This window comes from Pecten maximus, chromosome 19, assembly GCF_902652985.1.
Source record: "Pecten maximus chromosome 19, xPecMax1.1, whole genome shotgun sequence".
Lineage (NCBI taxonomy): Eukaryota > Metazoa > Mollusca > Bivalvia > Pectinida > Pectinidae > Pecten > Pecten maximus.
This window is the reverse complement of record NC_047033.1, coordinates 12,710,465-12,723,812: the sequence shown is the minus strand read 5'-3', so window position 1 is coordinate 12,723,812 and position 13,348 is coordinate 12,710,465. Positions and strand designations below refer to the sequence as shown.

The window sequence follows — 13,348 nt, the reverse complement described above, 5'->3', positions numbered from 1 at the left end:
CGGTCTGTATGTTAACGAAGCGGGGTATTTGGATTGTTGTGAAAGTCCTGTTTCCGAAGATTTAAAGACATATTTGGATTACGCAGTATGCTTAACGACATGTGCATTTTAACAAAGTCAGAGTTGACGTGTTTCTACAGGCTCAACCGTTATGTGAAGTTGTGTGCACTTGTTCCATTTCATTTCGGATTTTACTTGACCTTGGATGCTTAAACACGGAAGAAATGAACGTTTCAATCAATAAATGACGGTAAGAATGATGTTAACGATTTTTGTTAAATTTATTAAGTTAATTCATTCCATTCGATTTCTTCACTTTCCATTCCAATATCACGGGTCATCAATCATAAATGTTGCAGTGTTGAATTTCGCTACAAGTCGAACTTGACGCCATATTGTTTTGATTAGAAACGGGGCGTGGCTTAACACGACAGATCATGGTTCTATCGCAGATTAGAAGTCGGTCCGCAACCAATCAAAACACGCGTTGCAAACGAATCGTGTTAGAATACAAATTATAGCATAAATGCTCTTAATAAGCTGTGTATGGTTTAATATATCCTGTTAAATACTTAACTATGTACCATCTGTTAATAATATTTGAAAACAAAATATTGTTTAACCGAAATTCAAAGTTAATAATTTATATGTTTAGATTTCCAACTCCTTTGACACAATCCAAAATTATGTCTCATTCACAAAATTTTCTGGTAAATATTGAACTTTAAAGGCACATAATCATGAATCTTCCTCTCACAAATACATGAGAGATTTTTTAAGCTGCAGCTGTTTTAAAAAAACAAGCTGGTTACAAAATCTGAAGTCTTCTCTCATAATTTAATCAAATGTATTTTGATCCGTTAATATCAAGACACTTCATCCCAAACAATCAAACTGATATTAAATTGATAAACCTGCATGCAAAATAAGTGACATTTAATTCAAAGAAAATAACAAGACATTTCATCTAACAGATCTTGTATTAAGTAAAAAGTTCAGTTGAATAGAAAATAAAGCATATATCATCAATATGTTACCAACACAATATTAGAATCCATGTTAAAGACGCTACATCTCTGACGATAGCAATTAATCATGACCAATTGAAAACAAGAAGAAGCTGTTGCATATTTTTATTCCAACACCACAATTTACAATAGTTTCCGCTATTACCCCCGTCCAAAAGTTTGAGCTTTTGAATTTTATCTTTTGACCTATATCTTTTGACCTATAATTTAATTTTGTATGAAACGCGCATTTTCATTGGCTGAAATAATTTTGTTATACCTCCATAACAAAATTGTTGATGTTGCGAAATGTAACGTCATTTTTGATTCATAATAATTTATCACAGAAAAGAGTTCGGCAAAGAAAGTGAAATATCTTGGTGTGTATAAGACGAAATTAAATTATAAGAATTAACATTAATTTTTTTTTCTGTTATACAGTCATAACAGAAAAAACTGGAGTGTACTCTAAATAAACCGCGAAGCGGTTTATGAAGAGAGTACACTCCAGTTTTAATCCTTAATTAAATGAAATAAAATGATTAATTCTGAATCAGATAGTAACATCCTGTAGAAATTCTATCATGCCCCGCCGCTATATTGCATGTAGCTTTCGGTCGACTGTTAAATATTCATTATATTGGGGCACTCTTATCATTTTTTTTCATTTCCTGGTGCTACTCTTCATACTGTGGGTGTCCTTTTATGCTTTTTAAAATCTCAGAAGCAATGTGTATATATGTCTTTCTATATAGTGTTCTATCATTTTGTTGCATAGCTTCACTGAAACAATTACTGTAAGTCACAGCACTAGTAAAGGTCGCATGAAGCTCAACTGGTAAGTTTAGAGTATGTTTAATGTCCAATCACTAATTCAATTCTGGCTTAGATTTATCTTTCCAGATTGTGCAAAGATCCCTCTGACCAAAGCTTGTGTCAGATGATAAAATCATATCCTGTTTGTGTATTGGGTAAGGCATAATGTCAAAGAACAGGAAAAAAGCATATTCGTGCTAGGTGCGCTAACAGAAATCAAATGCATGAATCTGGCATGATAATCCGCTGAATAACATATAGACGGTATGTCAGTAATATGACACTATAATATTTTACATACCATGACTATATATATAATATTTGTACACAGCCAGACCTGGGTTGTAAAGATATGTTTTCAGGGATAAATTAAGCTTAGAAAAAGAGTGTCTTTAAGGCATATAACATTCTATCATAATTCTAGAATTATAAACAAAATGACTCAATGCTTCAAGTCCATAACTACAAAGTTGTCTCCCCTTCCTGTATATCTATAAATCATTGAATTAAATAATGTTTTATCCAAACTTGGAATGTCAGATTAATATAAAAGAGGGGATACTAAACAAATACAGAATAAAATTATTCTAAGGAGAAGCATGCCCTCCAACCATATGATTACAAAGTCTATGTATTCAATATTTCAAAAACAAGAATAGAGCTGAGAAAACAAAAGGAAACTAGAACTGTCGCCAGGATGCCCGCAATCTGCACGAGTCAATGGTGAATTGGAAAGGTTGGAACTGGAAATAGAGGCTAACTTACTAGATAACCCAGTAATATACTGACCAGTTGCCATAGCAACCATAATTTTGAGAAAAAGAAAGTGGCATGCACATCTACACATGGTCCTCTATATTTGTGTGAAGTTTCATTGAAATCGGCCCATCTTTTCTCTTTAAAAGAGCTGTTAAACAAAGGGAAATAACTCTTTAAAACATTAAATTAATCAAAAGCAAGAAAAGTCAGCTCAAATAACACTGTAAAAATTGTCACATTGGGAAAACCTTTGAAATATTGTTAAAGTTTATTTTATAAGTAAGCAATCAAAGTAGTTAGAATGCCTGACACATGATGAGTTTATAACAGGCAAATATAATTCCTCCTCACAGGATCAAGCATCTTTAATTTAGACCGACACATATGAATTATATATACATACAGTGCAACTTCCGAAAACCGAACCTTCTAAAAACCGAACACCTCTGAATACCGAACGAATTGACATTGTACGGAATTGGTCCTTCTTTATTATAGTATTAAAAAACTTCCAAATACCGATCCCTCTGAATTCCGAACACCGGACCGATTTTGCGTCCGGTTCCTGTTAAAATATAAAAGACCAAAAATTACTTCTGAAAACCGGCCTTACCTGAGCGATTATGACACGAGGTCAGGCCAGTCAACCGTGAAACAACAACTGTGACGGGTATTGTGTGAAGCCTTATTGTATCGGGACCTACGTAGGTGATTTGTACAGGTATCCAATATATATCCCAAGGGGGCATTATGACGGATGGCCCAGTGTATAATCAACACGATAATTATGAAACAATGTCACACTTCATTGAAGCGCGTCAGTTCGTTTATCTTCTCAATGCAAGTAGAGCTAGAAGCCTGAGTTTCGCATTTAATTTAAATGAGGCCCAAAGGGGGTTGTTTTCGTAAAAGAAGCCACTGATGTTTTTTTAGACAACAGCGATGTCGGAAATACGACCAGTATCAACTGATCAATTGTAATTGATATTGAAACAAAACATCTTCACACCCTTTAATATTAGTCGATATGTAAAATATTCCGTATTGGACTATCGGCCCCATCCACATGACGGAAGCTTCACCAGATGTAACAAAATGTAGGTCGATCGTAAAGTGTAGTTGTACATGTGAAAAAACTGTTTAAAACTATAGTTAAAGTCATTTGCCTTTCTTATATATTCTGCAATATATACATGTACATTGATTAACTTTCATAATATGCATATTATTCAGACAAACCAAATATTGTCTACGTGTGTACGTGCCGGTTTGTAATCGGGTGCATTCTAATAAAAAATCGTCCGACCAATTATATCCGGAATTCGACCGGTCATTTTTCGATCAACTTCTCCAAACCGAACCCTCTGTAAACCGAACAAATAGTCATGTCCCATGCATGTTCGGTTTATAGAGGTTCCACTGTAGTTATAAAGCAGAGTTTGTAAGTCTCAATGGCACACAGAAGTTAATTAGTAGAACGTTTCAGTTAATTCAAGTCAGACTCCATTATCACGGGTATCGACTGTAAACCAGAGTGAGTTCTAGTATATGCCATCACTTCCATGGATTAAGATATTAATTTACAACTTTAGTTTAGGCATGCTCTGCTTGCCTGATCCTTCCATAAATTTCTCCATATTTCCTTCACTCCTTCGTTTCTGGACCTGTTCTTTGAACTTTGAACTTTTTTCGTATTCTGCCATATCATTATCTTCTTCATTCTCAGAAACTTCCTCCAACATTCCCATTTCCGTTTCCTGTTTATCTAAGTACGACTGCACCAAGTTTTCAATGAATGAAGGTCGATGAAGGTCAGGGTCATCAAGAAGAGGGAAGGGATTGTCATCAAGCATAAGAACAGGACCTCTGGCCCCCAATAGTTCTCTGTCTGGAGTAATGACCTCATCGTCCATACGGTCGGTCAACTGACTGTCTAATTCCGACGGAGTTATGTTGTCAAATGACATATCTGTTAACACAGAATCTCCCTTCTCCAATGGCAGTATTGCTGAAATGTTTATTTTCCAACCAAAGGTTGTTATAACCTCTATGTAATCTAGTGTTAGTTAGGAATGGCTTGTTTCTAAATAAATCTATGGAAAAAAATTGGTACCAGTCAACCATTTCCATTGGTCTTTGCAATAATGGTTGTAGTTAAATTCCACATTGAAAATTAAAATTGACTTATTTTAAGTAGATTTTTTTTTGAAAAACGTAATTAAGTAATATCAATCAATTAGGTCAATCACAAAGTGTGGTGACATATATACAAAATTAATGTAACTGGAATTGAACAGGTGCTTTACAAGGAGGATATAAAAGATTTCATAGCTATAATGAAAACCCAAATTTAACCGTTAATGTACATTTCATTTCATTCTGAGTAAAGGAAAGAAATAAAGTTAAAACTAAATACAGATGAAGTTGAAATATAAACTCATAATATTTTATAGAGATTAAGGTGTAAGAAGAAATGATACTGCACTGGCATAAGCCACCGCCAACTTTGTTGATGTTCGGCTTGAATCTTCTCCCGACAACATTTAAACCCAAAACAAACATTTAAGCAATACTGAAGCCTATAGATTCATGTATTTTTTTTTGTTAAGAACTAACAAACTTAAGCAGCTTCCATGATGATTGCTTTGTTCGCAATCCAAAAATTCCCTTCGTTAATTGACAAGTATATACACACATGTGGCACACGTGCAGATGTCATATCTACCTTTGTGTGGTAAAGTGTAACAAGGATGGATAGTATTGCAACCGCAATACAAAGTCCCCTGCCTGACCTAGGAGTGCACCTATTTATTTCCCATTTATTTTCGACAGAACTTCAATAGATATATTAAACTAGTTTTCCAAACAGAACAACAGGAAGAATATTTCAGGTTGTGGGCAACAAATATTTAAAAAAACAAAAACAAAAATACATAAGTATACCTAGTTGGTTAAACGTATGTGAATTAAATAACACGGAAGTTATGCCCAGGACAAGCTCTAATTTCGGAAAAAAAAGTGACATTTGACCTCAAATGACCTATGACTTTGAGCTATTTTATTCGAGATATAGCCTTTTTTACTTGCATTTCAGAATTTTTACTCTGAAAAAAAAGTGGGATGCACAATTGCATGTTATACTGATCATATATACCAAGTTTCGCTAAAATCGGAGTAGTACTTTAGGAGGAGTTGTCCGGACAAATCTCAACCAATGAGAAGCCAGCAGCCATTTTGAAAAATGGATTTTTGAAAAAAAAATGTGGGATGCACAACTACATGTTATACTGATCATGTTTACCAAGATTAGTTAAAATCGGAGTAGAACTTTAGAAGGAGTTGTCCGGACAAGCCTCAAGCAATGAGAAGTCGGCAGCCATTTTGAAAAAAAGGTTTTTCGAAGAAAAAAATGTGGGATACACAACTACATGTTATGCTGATCATGTTTACCAAGATTAGTTAAAATCGGAGTAGTACTTTAGAAGGAGTTGTCTGAACAACTGATGTATGACAGACAGACAGACAGACGGACGAAGGGTAAACCTAGTCCCCCGGTTTTTCAAACAGCAGGGGACTAAAAACAGGAAAATTGTGGTAACACAGGTAAACATGGGCACAAGGAAATGTCAGTGTGTAACACCTACAAGGTATGTCGGAGATGTTGGTGTTTAACACTAAGACTTGTCGGAGATGTTGGTGTGTAACACTAAGACTTGTCGGTGTGTATTAACACTTACAAGACTTGTCGGAGATGTTGGTGTGTTAACACTTACAAGACTTGTCGGAGATGTTGGTGTGTATTAATACTTACAAGACTTGTCGGAGATGTTGGTGTGTATTAACACTTACAAGACTTGTCGGAGATGTTGGTGTGTTAACACTTACAAGACTTGTCGGAGATGTTGGTGTGTATTAACACTTACAAGACTTGTCGGAGATGTTGGTGTGTATTAACACTTACAAGACTTGTCGGAGATGTTGGTGTGTATTAACACTGACAAGACTTGTCGGAGATGTTGGTGTGTAACACTTACAAGACTTGTCGGAGATGTTGGTGTGTATTAACACTTACAAGACTTGTCAGAGATGTTGGTGTGTATTATAATACTTACAAGACTTGTCTGGGAGATGTTGGTGTGTAACATTTACAAGACTTGTCGGAGATGTTGGTGTGTATTAACACTTACAAGACTTGTCGGAGATGTTGGTGTGTATTAACACTTACAAGACTTGTCGGAGATGTTGGTGTGTTTTAACACTTACAAGACTTGTCGGAGATGTTGGTGTGTATTAACACTTACAAGACTTGTTGGTGTGTATTAACACTAACAAGACTTGTCGGAGATGTTGGTGTGTTAACACTTACAAGACTTGTCGGAGATTTTGGTGTGTGTATTAACACTTACAAGACTTGTCGGAGATGTTGGTGTGTATTAACACTTACAAGACTTGTCGGAGATGTTGGTGTATATTAACACTTACAAGATTTGTCGGAGATGTTGGTGTGTTAACACTTACAAGACTTGTCGGAGATTTTGGTGTGTATTAATACTTACAAGACTTGTCGGAGATGTTGGTGTGTATTAACACTTACAAGACTTGTCGGAGATGTTGGTGTGTATTAACACTTACAAGACTTGTCGGAGATGTTGGTGTGTATTAACACTTACAAGACTTGTCGGAGATGTTGGTGTGTATTAACACTTACAAGACTTGTCGGAGATGTTGGTGTATATTAACACTTACAAGACTTGTCGGAGATGTTGGTGTGTATTAACACTTACAAGACTTGTCGGAGATGTTAGTGTATATTAACACTTACAAGACTTGTCGGAGATGTTGGTGTGTAACACTAACAAGACTTGTCGGAGATGTTGGTGTGTATTAACACTTACAAGACTTGTCGGAGATGTTGGTGTGTATTAACACTTACAAGACTTGTCGGAGATGTTGGTGTATTAACACTTACAAGACTTGTCGGAGATGTTGGTGTGAATTAACACTAACAAGACTTGTCGGAGATGTTGGTGTGAATTAATACTTACAAGACTTGTCGGAGATGTTGGTGTGTATTAACACTTACAAGACTTGTCGGAGATGTTGGTGTGTAACACTTACAAGACTTGTCGGAGATGTTGGTGTGTAACACTTACAAGACTTGTCGGAGATGTTGGTGTGTATTAACACTTACAAGACTTGTCGGAGATGTTGGTGTGTATTAACACTTACAAGACTTGTCGGAGATGTTGGTGTGAATTAACACTTACAAGACTTGTCGGAGATGTTGGTGTGAATTAACACTTACAAGACTTGTCGGAGATGTTGGTGTGAATTAACACTTACAAGACTTGTCGGAGATGTTGGTGTGTAACACTTACAAGACTTGTCGGAGATGTTGGTGTGTAACACTTACAAGACTTGTCGGAGATGTTGGTGTGTATTAACACTTACAAGACTTGTCGGAGATGTTGGTGTGTAACACTTACAAGACTTGTCGGAGATGTTGGTGTGTAACACTTACAAGACTTGTCGGAGATGTTGGTGTATTAGCACTTACAAGACTTGTCGGAGATGTTGGTGTGTATTAATACTTACAAGACTTGTCGGAGATGTTGGTGTGTATTAATACTTACAAGACTTGTCGGAGATGTTGGTGTGTATTAATACTTACAAGACTTGTCGGAGATGTTGGTGTGTATTAATACTTACAAGACTTGTCGGAGATGTTGGTGTGTATTAACACTTACAAGACTTGTCGGAGATGTTGGTGTGTATTAACACTTACAAGACTTGTCGGAGATGTTGGTGTGTAACACTTACAAGACTTGTCGGAGATGTTGGTGTGTAACACTTACAAGACTTGTCGGAGATGTTGGTGTGTAACACTTACAAGACTTGTCGGAGATGTTGGTGTGTAACACTTACAAGACTTGTCGGAGATGTTGGTGTGTATTAACACTTACAAGACTTGTCGGAGATGTTGGTGTGTATTAACACTTACAAGACTTGTCGGAGATGTTGGTGTGTATTAACACTAACAAGACTTGTCGGAGATGTTGGTGTGTATTAACACTTACAAGACTTGTCGGAGATGTTGGTTTGTAACACTTACAAGACTTGTCGGAGATGTTGGTGTGTATTAACAATTACAAGACTTGTCGGAGATGTTGGTGTGTAACACTTACAAGACTTGTCGGAGATGTTGGTGTATATTAACACTTACAAGACTTGTCGGAGATGTTGGTGTGTATTAATAATTACAAGACTTGTCGGAGATGTTGGTGTGTATTAACACTTACAAGACTTGTCGGAGATGTTGGTGTATATTAACACTTACAAGATTTGTTGGAGATGTTGGTGTGTAACACTTACAAGACTTGTCGGAGATGTTGGTGTGTATTAAGACTTACAAGACTTGTCGGAGATGTTGGTGTGTATTAAGACTTACAAGACTTATCGGAGATGTTGGTGTGTAACACTTACAAGACTTGTTGGAGATGTTGGTGTGTAACACTTACAAGACTTGTCGGAGATGTTGGTGTGAATTAACACTTACAAGACTTGTCGGAGATGTTGGTGTGTAACACTTACAAGACTTGTCGGAGATGTTGGTGTATATTAACACTTACAAGACTTGTCGGAGATGTTGGTGTGTAACACTTACAAGACTTGTCGGAGATGTTGGTGTGTATTAACACTTACAAGACTTGTCGGAGATGTTGGTGTGTAACACTTACAAGACTTATCGGAGATGTTGGTGTGTAACACTTACAAGACTTGTTGGAGATGTTGGTGTGTATTAACACTTACAAGACTTGTCGGAGATGTTGGTGTGTATTAACACTTACAAGACTTGTCGGAGATGTTGGTGTGTATTAACACTTACAAGACTTGTCGGAGATGTTGGTGTGTATTAACACTTACAAGACTTGTCGGAGATGTTGGTGTGTAACACTTACAAGACTTGTCGGAGATGTTGGTGTGAATTAACACTTACAAGACTTGTCGGAGATGTTGGTGTGTAACACTTACAAGACTTGTCGGAGATGTTGGTGTGTATTAACACTTACAAGACTTGTCGGAGATGTTGGTGAGCTCCCGTAGTCTATTGGAGGCTCTACTGGATGATTCAGTTATACACAGCGACTCAGGCAGGACTCTCACAGCACGCCCATCCCAGTTTCTACTGATGTCTCCTGCCTAGAAAAATGAGGAATTAAAGAAGATAAAATAGTGCAAATGTTCAGGTTTTTTTAAAAATGTCATATTTTTTTCATCCTGTCAAGCTCTGTAAAAGAAAAAGCGAAGTTAACAGGGGCTCACACTGATCCCACCTTTTTAGTCCCCCACCAGTAAATGAATGGTAAGATAATATTTACAGTTGCTTGTAATACTTTTCAAGTGGTCTAGTGCTGGTAACATTAAACATTTAACTTATTACAGTAGGAGTTTGTATACTGTAATCATGCTAATTGTGTCACACTCAAATTTAAGCGCAATTAAATGCTAAATTTTAACAGGCTAGGGCAGTGATGTATTAATTAACACACCAATATTAAATGTCATAGAATCAGTGTACAGAACGTGAAATTAGTGCAATGATAATTAAGTGCAAATTTATCAATAGGAAAAAGGCTAAAATGATTAAGATAACCTCTAAAATTGTAAGTTTACAGAAATTGAAAGGTCTGATATATGGTGTTTACAAAGAGAGGAGGGAGGATTTATAAATTGTCTAAAAACAAATATGACAATTGCTTTTATAGATAATCTGCAGAGCATTACCTTGAGGTCTGCATCTTCATAGTAGAGGGAAGAGGACTCATCCACCCAGTTTGAAATCCAGTCAGAGAAGCTATCTGAACGATATGGGATGTCCAGCCTCATGGCTAAGGCCTTCAGAGCTTCTTCCTGTAACAAGAGGGGTCACAGTAAGGTCACTTAAGTCACAAAGACTATATTAACCTATCCTAGATCACTTACATATACCTGTATGGTGATTAGGCCCAAATCAATTCCCATGAACTTATATGATTGTTTGTTTGTTTGCTGTTTGTCATCTGGTGAGAAGAAAGGGTTATTTTGAAGTTGTTGTTGACTAAACTACGGAAAAACATACGGGAGGCCCATCTATGGACACAACTATGACAACACAAACCAGCCTATTTCCCAGTGTCTATGGACACAACTATGACAACACAAACCAGCCTATTTCCCAGTGTCTATGGACACAACTATGACAACACAAACCAGCCTATTTCCCAGTGTCTATGGACACAACTATGACAACACAAACCAGCCTATTTCCCAGTGTCTATGGACACAACTATGACAACACAAACCAGCCTATTTCCCAGTGTCTATGGACACAACTATGACAACACAAACCAGCCTATTTCCCAGTGTCTATGGACACAACTATGACAACACAAACCAGCCTATTTCCCAGTGTCTATGGACACAACTATGACAACACAAACCAGCCTATTTCCCAGTGTCTATGGACACAACTATGACAACACAAACCAGCCTATTTCCCAGTGTCTATGGACACAACTATGACAACACAAACCAGCCTATTTCCCAGTGTCTATGGACACAACTATGACAACACAAACCAGCCTATTTCCCAGTGTCTATGGACACAACTATGACAACACAAACCAGCCTATTTCCCAGTGTCTATGGACACAACTATGACAACACAAACCAGCCTATTTCCCAGTGTCTATGGACACAACTATGACAACACAAACCAGCCTATTTCCCAGTGTCTATGGACACAACTATGACAACACAAACCAGCCTATTTCCCAGTGTCTATGGACACAACTATGACAACACAAACCAGCCTATTTCCCAGTGTCTATGGACACAACTATGACAACACAAACCAGCCTATTTCCCAGTGTCTATGGACACAACTATGACAACACAAACCAGCCTATTTCCCAGCTTCCTGAGACCATGTATAAAGAGATTCATATGACATCATACCGTTTTATCTGATATTGTTTTAGTAATGCTGTCTCTTGTTTCATTGATGTCACATGTATATATTTTATTTTCATGTCAAAACACTTTTGAAACTCTTTTTTGACACCCCAAGCCCCCAAAAAACGTTATGAAGTGTATGACCTTAGGAAACCACATCCTCCAAATATGAAATAAGGCAAAGAGAGTTTTCATTTCATTTGAGATTTTATGTAATTTTTTTTATTTTTGTGAGCCATAAAGAAGTTCCATAAAATCTCATATGAAATGAAAACAAATAAGATGCTTTTTATCCAATGACTCAGGAAACTTTCTTTTAGACACGTTTTATAGTCAAAATCCTTAATCCAATGGACACAGCCATTTTGTTGTTCCATTTATATATTTATATATTCATAATCATTTTCTGACAGGCATGGAAAATTAAAAGCACTCCAGAGTATAATGAATTTAATAGTGACATTTGTCAATTTTTTAATATTACACAAGCAAATTTACTGGATAACAGTCCAATTAAGTGATAAATACTGTATGACCTTGGAAGACCACATGCCCTAAAATAAAATACTAGTGCCATGAACCTCTTTAATCCTTGGAAAGGAGAATGGTGGTTTTAGTAGTCTTTAAAAAAATTCTTGTCCCAAACATGTGTTCAACCAAACATTTTGTTCCAGAGAAAATCTCAAAAAGATATTTAAAAACAAGAGGCCCAATGGGCCTGTATCGCTCACCTGGCTCTACAGCAACTTTGAAGTTGATTGAGGTCATTTCTACATATAATATGTTGATTACTTCTTTATTCAAATATCATTGTAAGCTAGTTTTATTCATATCAAAAAATTTTCTAGTCCTTCATTCCAGCATTCTATTGGCCTAATATCAGGTCTTGGAGGCTCTTGGCTATCGCAAAATTATTGTTTACAGATTTAAGCCGATTTCACCCCTGTGACCTTGAATGTAGGTCAAGGTCATTTATTTGAACACAATTGGTAGCCCTTCAACCGAGCATGCTACAGGCCCAATATCAAGTCCCTGGGCCTCTTGGTTATTGAGAATAAGTCGTTTGAAGATTATAGCCTATTTGACCCTGTGACCTTGAATGAAGGTCAAGGTCATCTATTTGAACAAACTTTGTAGTCCCTCACCCAAGCATGCTACAGGCCCAATATCAAGTCCCTGGGCCTCTTGGTTATTGAGAAGAAGTCGTTTGAAGATTATAGCCTATTTGACCCATGTGTTCTTGAATGAAGGTCAAGGTCATTTATTTGAACAAACTTTGTAGCCCTTCATCCCAACATGCTACAGGCCCATTATCAAGTCCCTGGGCCTCTTGGTTATTGAGCAGAAGTCGTTTGAAGATTATAGCCTACGGTATTTGACCCATGTGACCATGAATGAAGATCAAGGTCATTTATTTGAACAAACTTTGTAGCCCTTCACCACAGCATGCTACATGCCCCATATCAAGTCCCTGGGCCTCTTGGTTATTGAGAAGAAGGTGTTTGAAGATTATAGCCTATTTGACCCATGTGACCTTGAATGAAGGTCAAGGTCATTTATTTGAACAAACTTTGTAGCCCTTCACCCCAGCATGCTACAGGCCCAATATCAAGTCCCTGGGCCTTTTGGTTATTGAGAAGAAGTTGTTTGAAGATTATAGCCTATTTGACCCATGTGACCTTGAATGAAGGTCAAGGTCATTTATTTGAACAAACTTGATAGCCCTTCACCCCAGCATGCTTCAGGCCCAATATCAAGTCCCTGTGCCTCTT

The 13,348-nt window shown here is 36.9% G+C and overlaps 1 protein-coding gene across 4 annotated transcripts in view; it reads right to left on the bottom strand.

Moving 5' to 3' along the window:
* Positions 1 to 13,348, bottom strand: part of LOC117317673 — a 102,627-nt gene that overhangs the window by 25,216 nt on the left and 64,063 nt on the right. For all 4 annotated transcript variants that reach the window (XM_033872541.1, XM_033872543.1, XM_033872544.1 and 1 more), the window contains 2 exons: positions 10,368 to 10,493; positions 9,653 to 9,782 (listed from right to left, as the gene is read on the bottom strand). In XM_033872541.1, the coding sequence (XP_033728432.1) occupies positions 9,653 to 9,782; positions 10,368 to 10,493 (256 nt within the window). The remainder of the gene's footprint in view (positions 1 to 9,652; positions 9,783 to 10,367; positions 10,494 to 13,348) is intronic.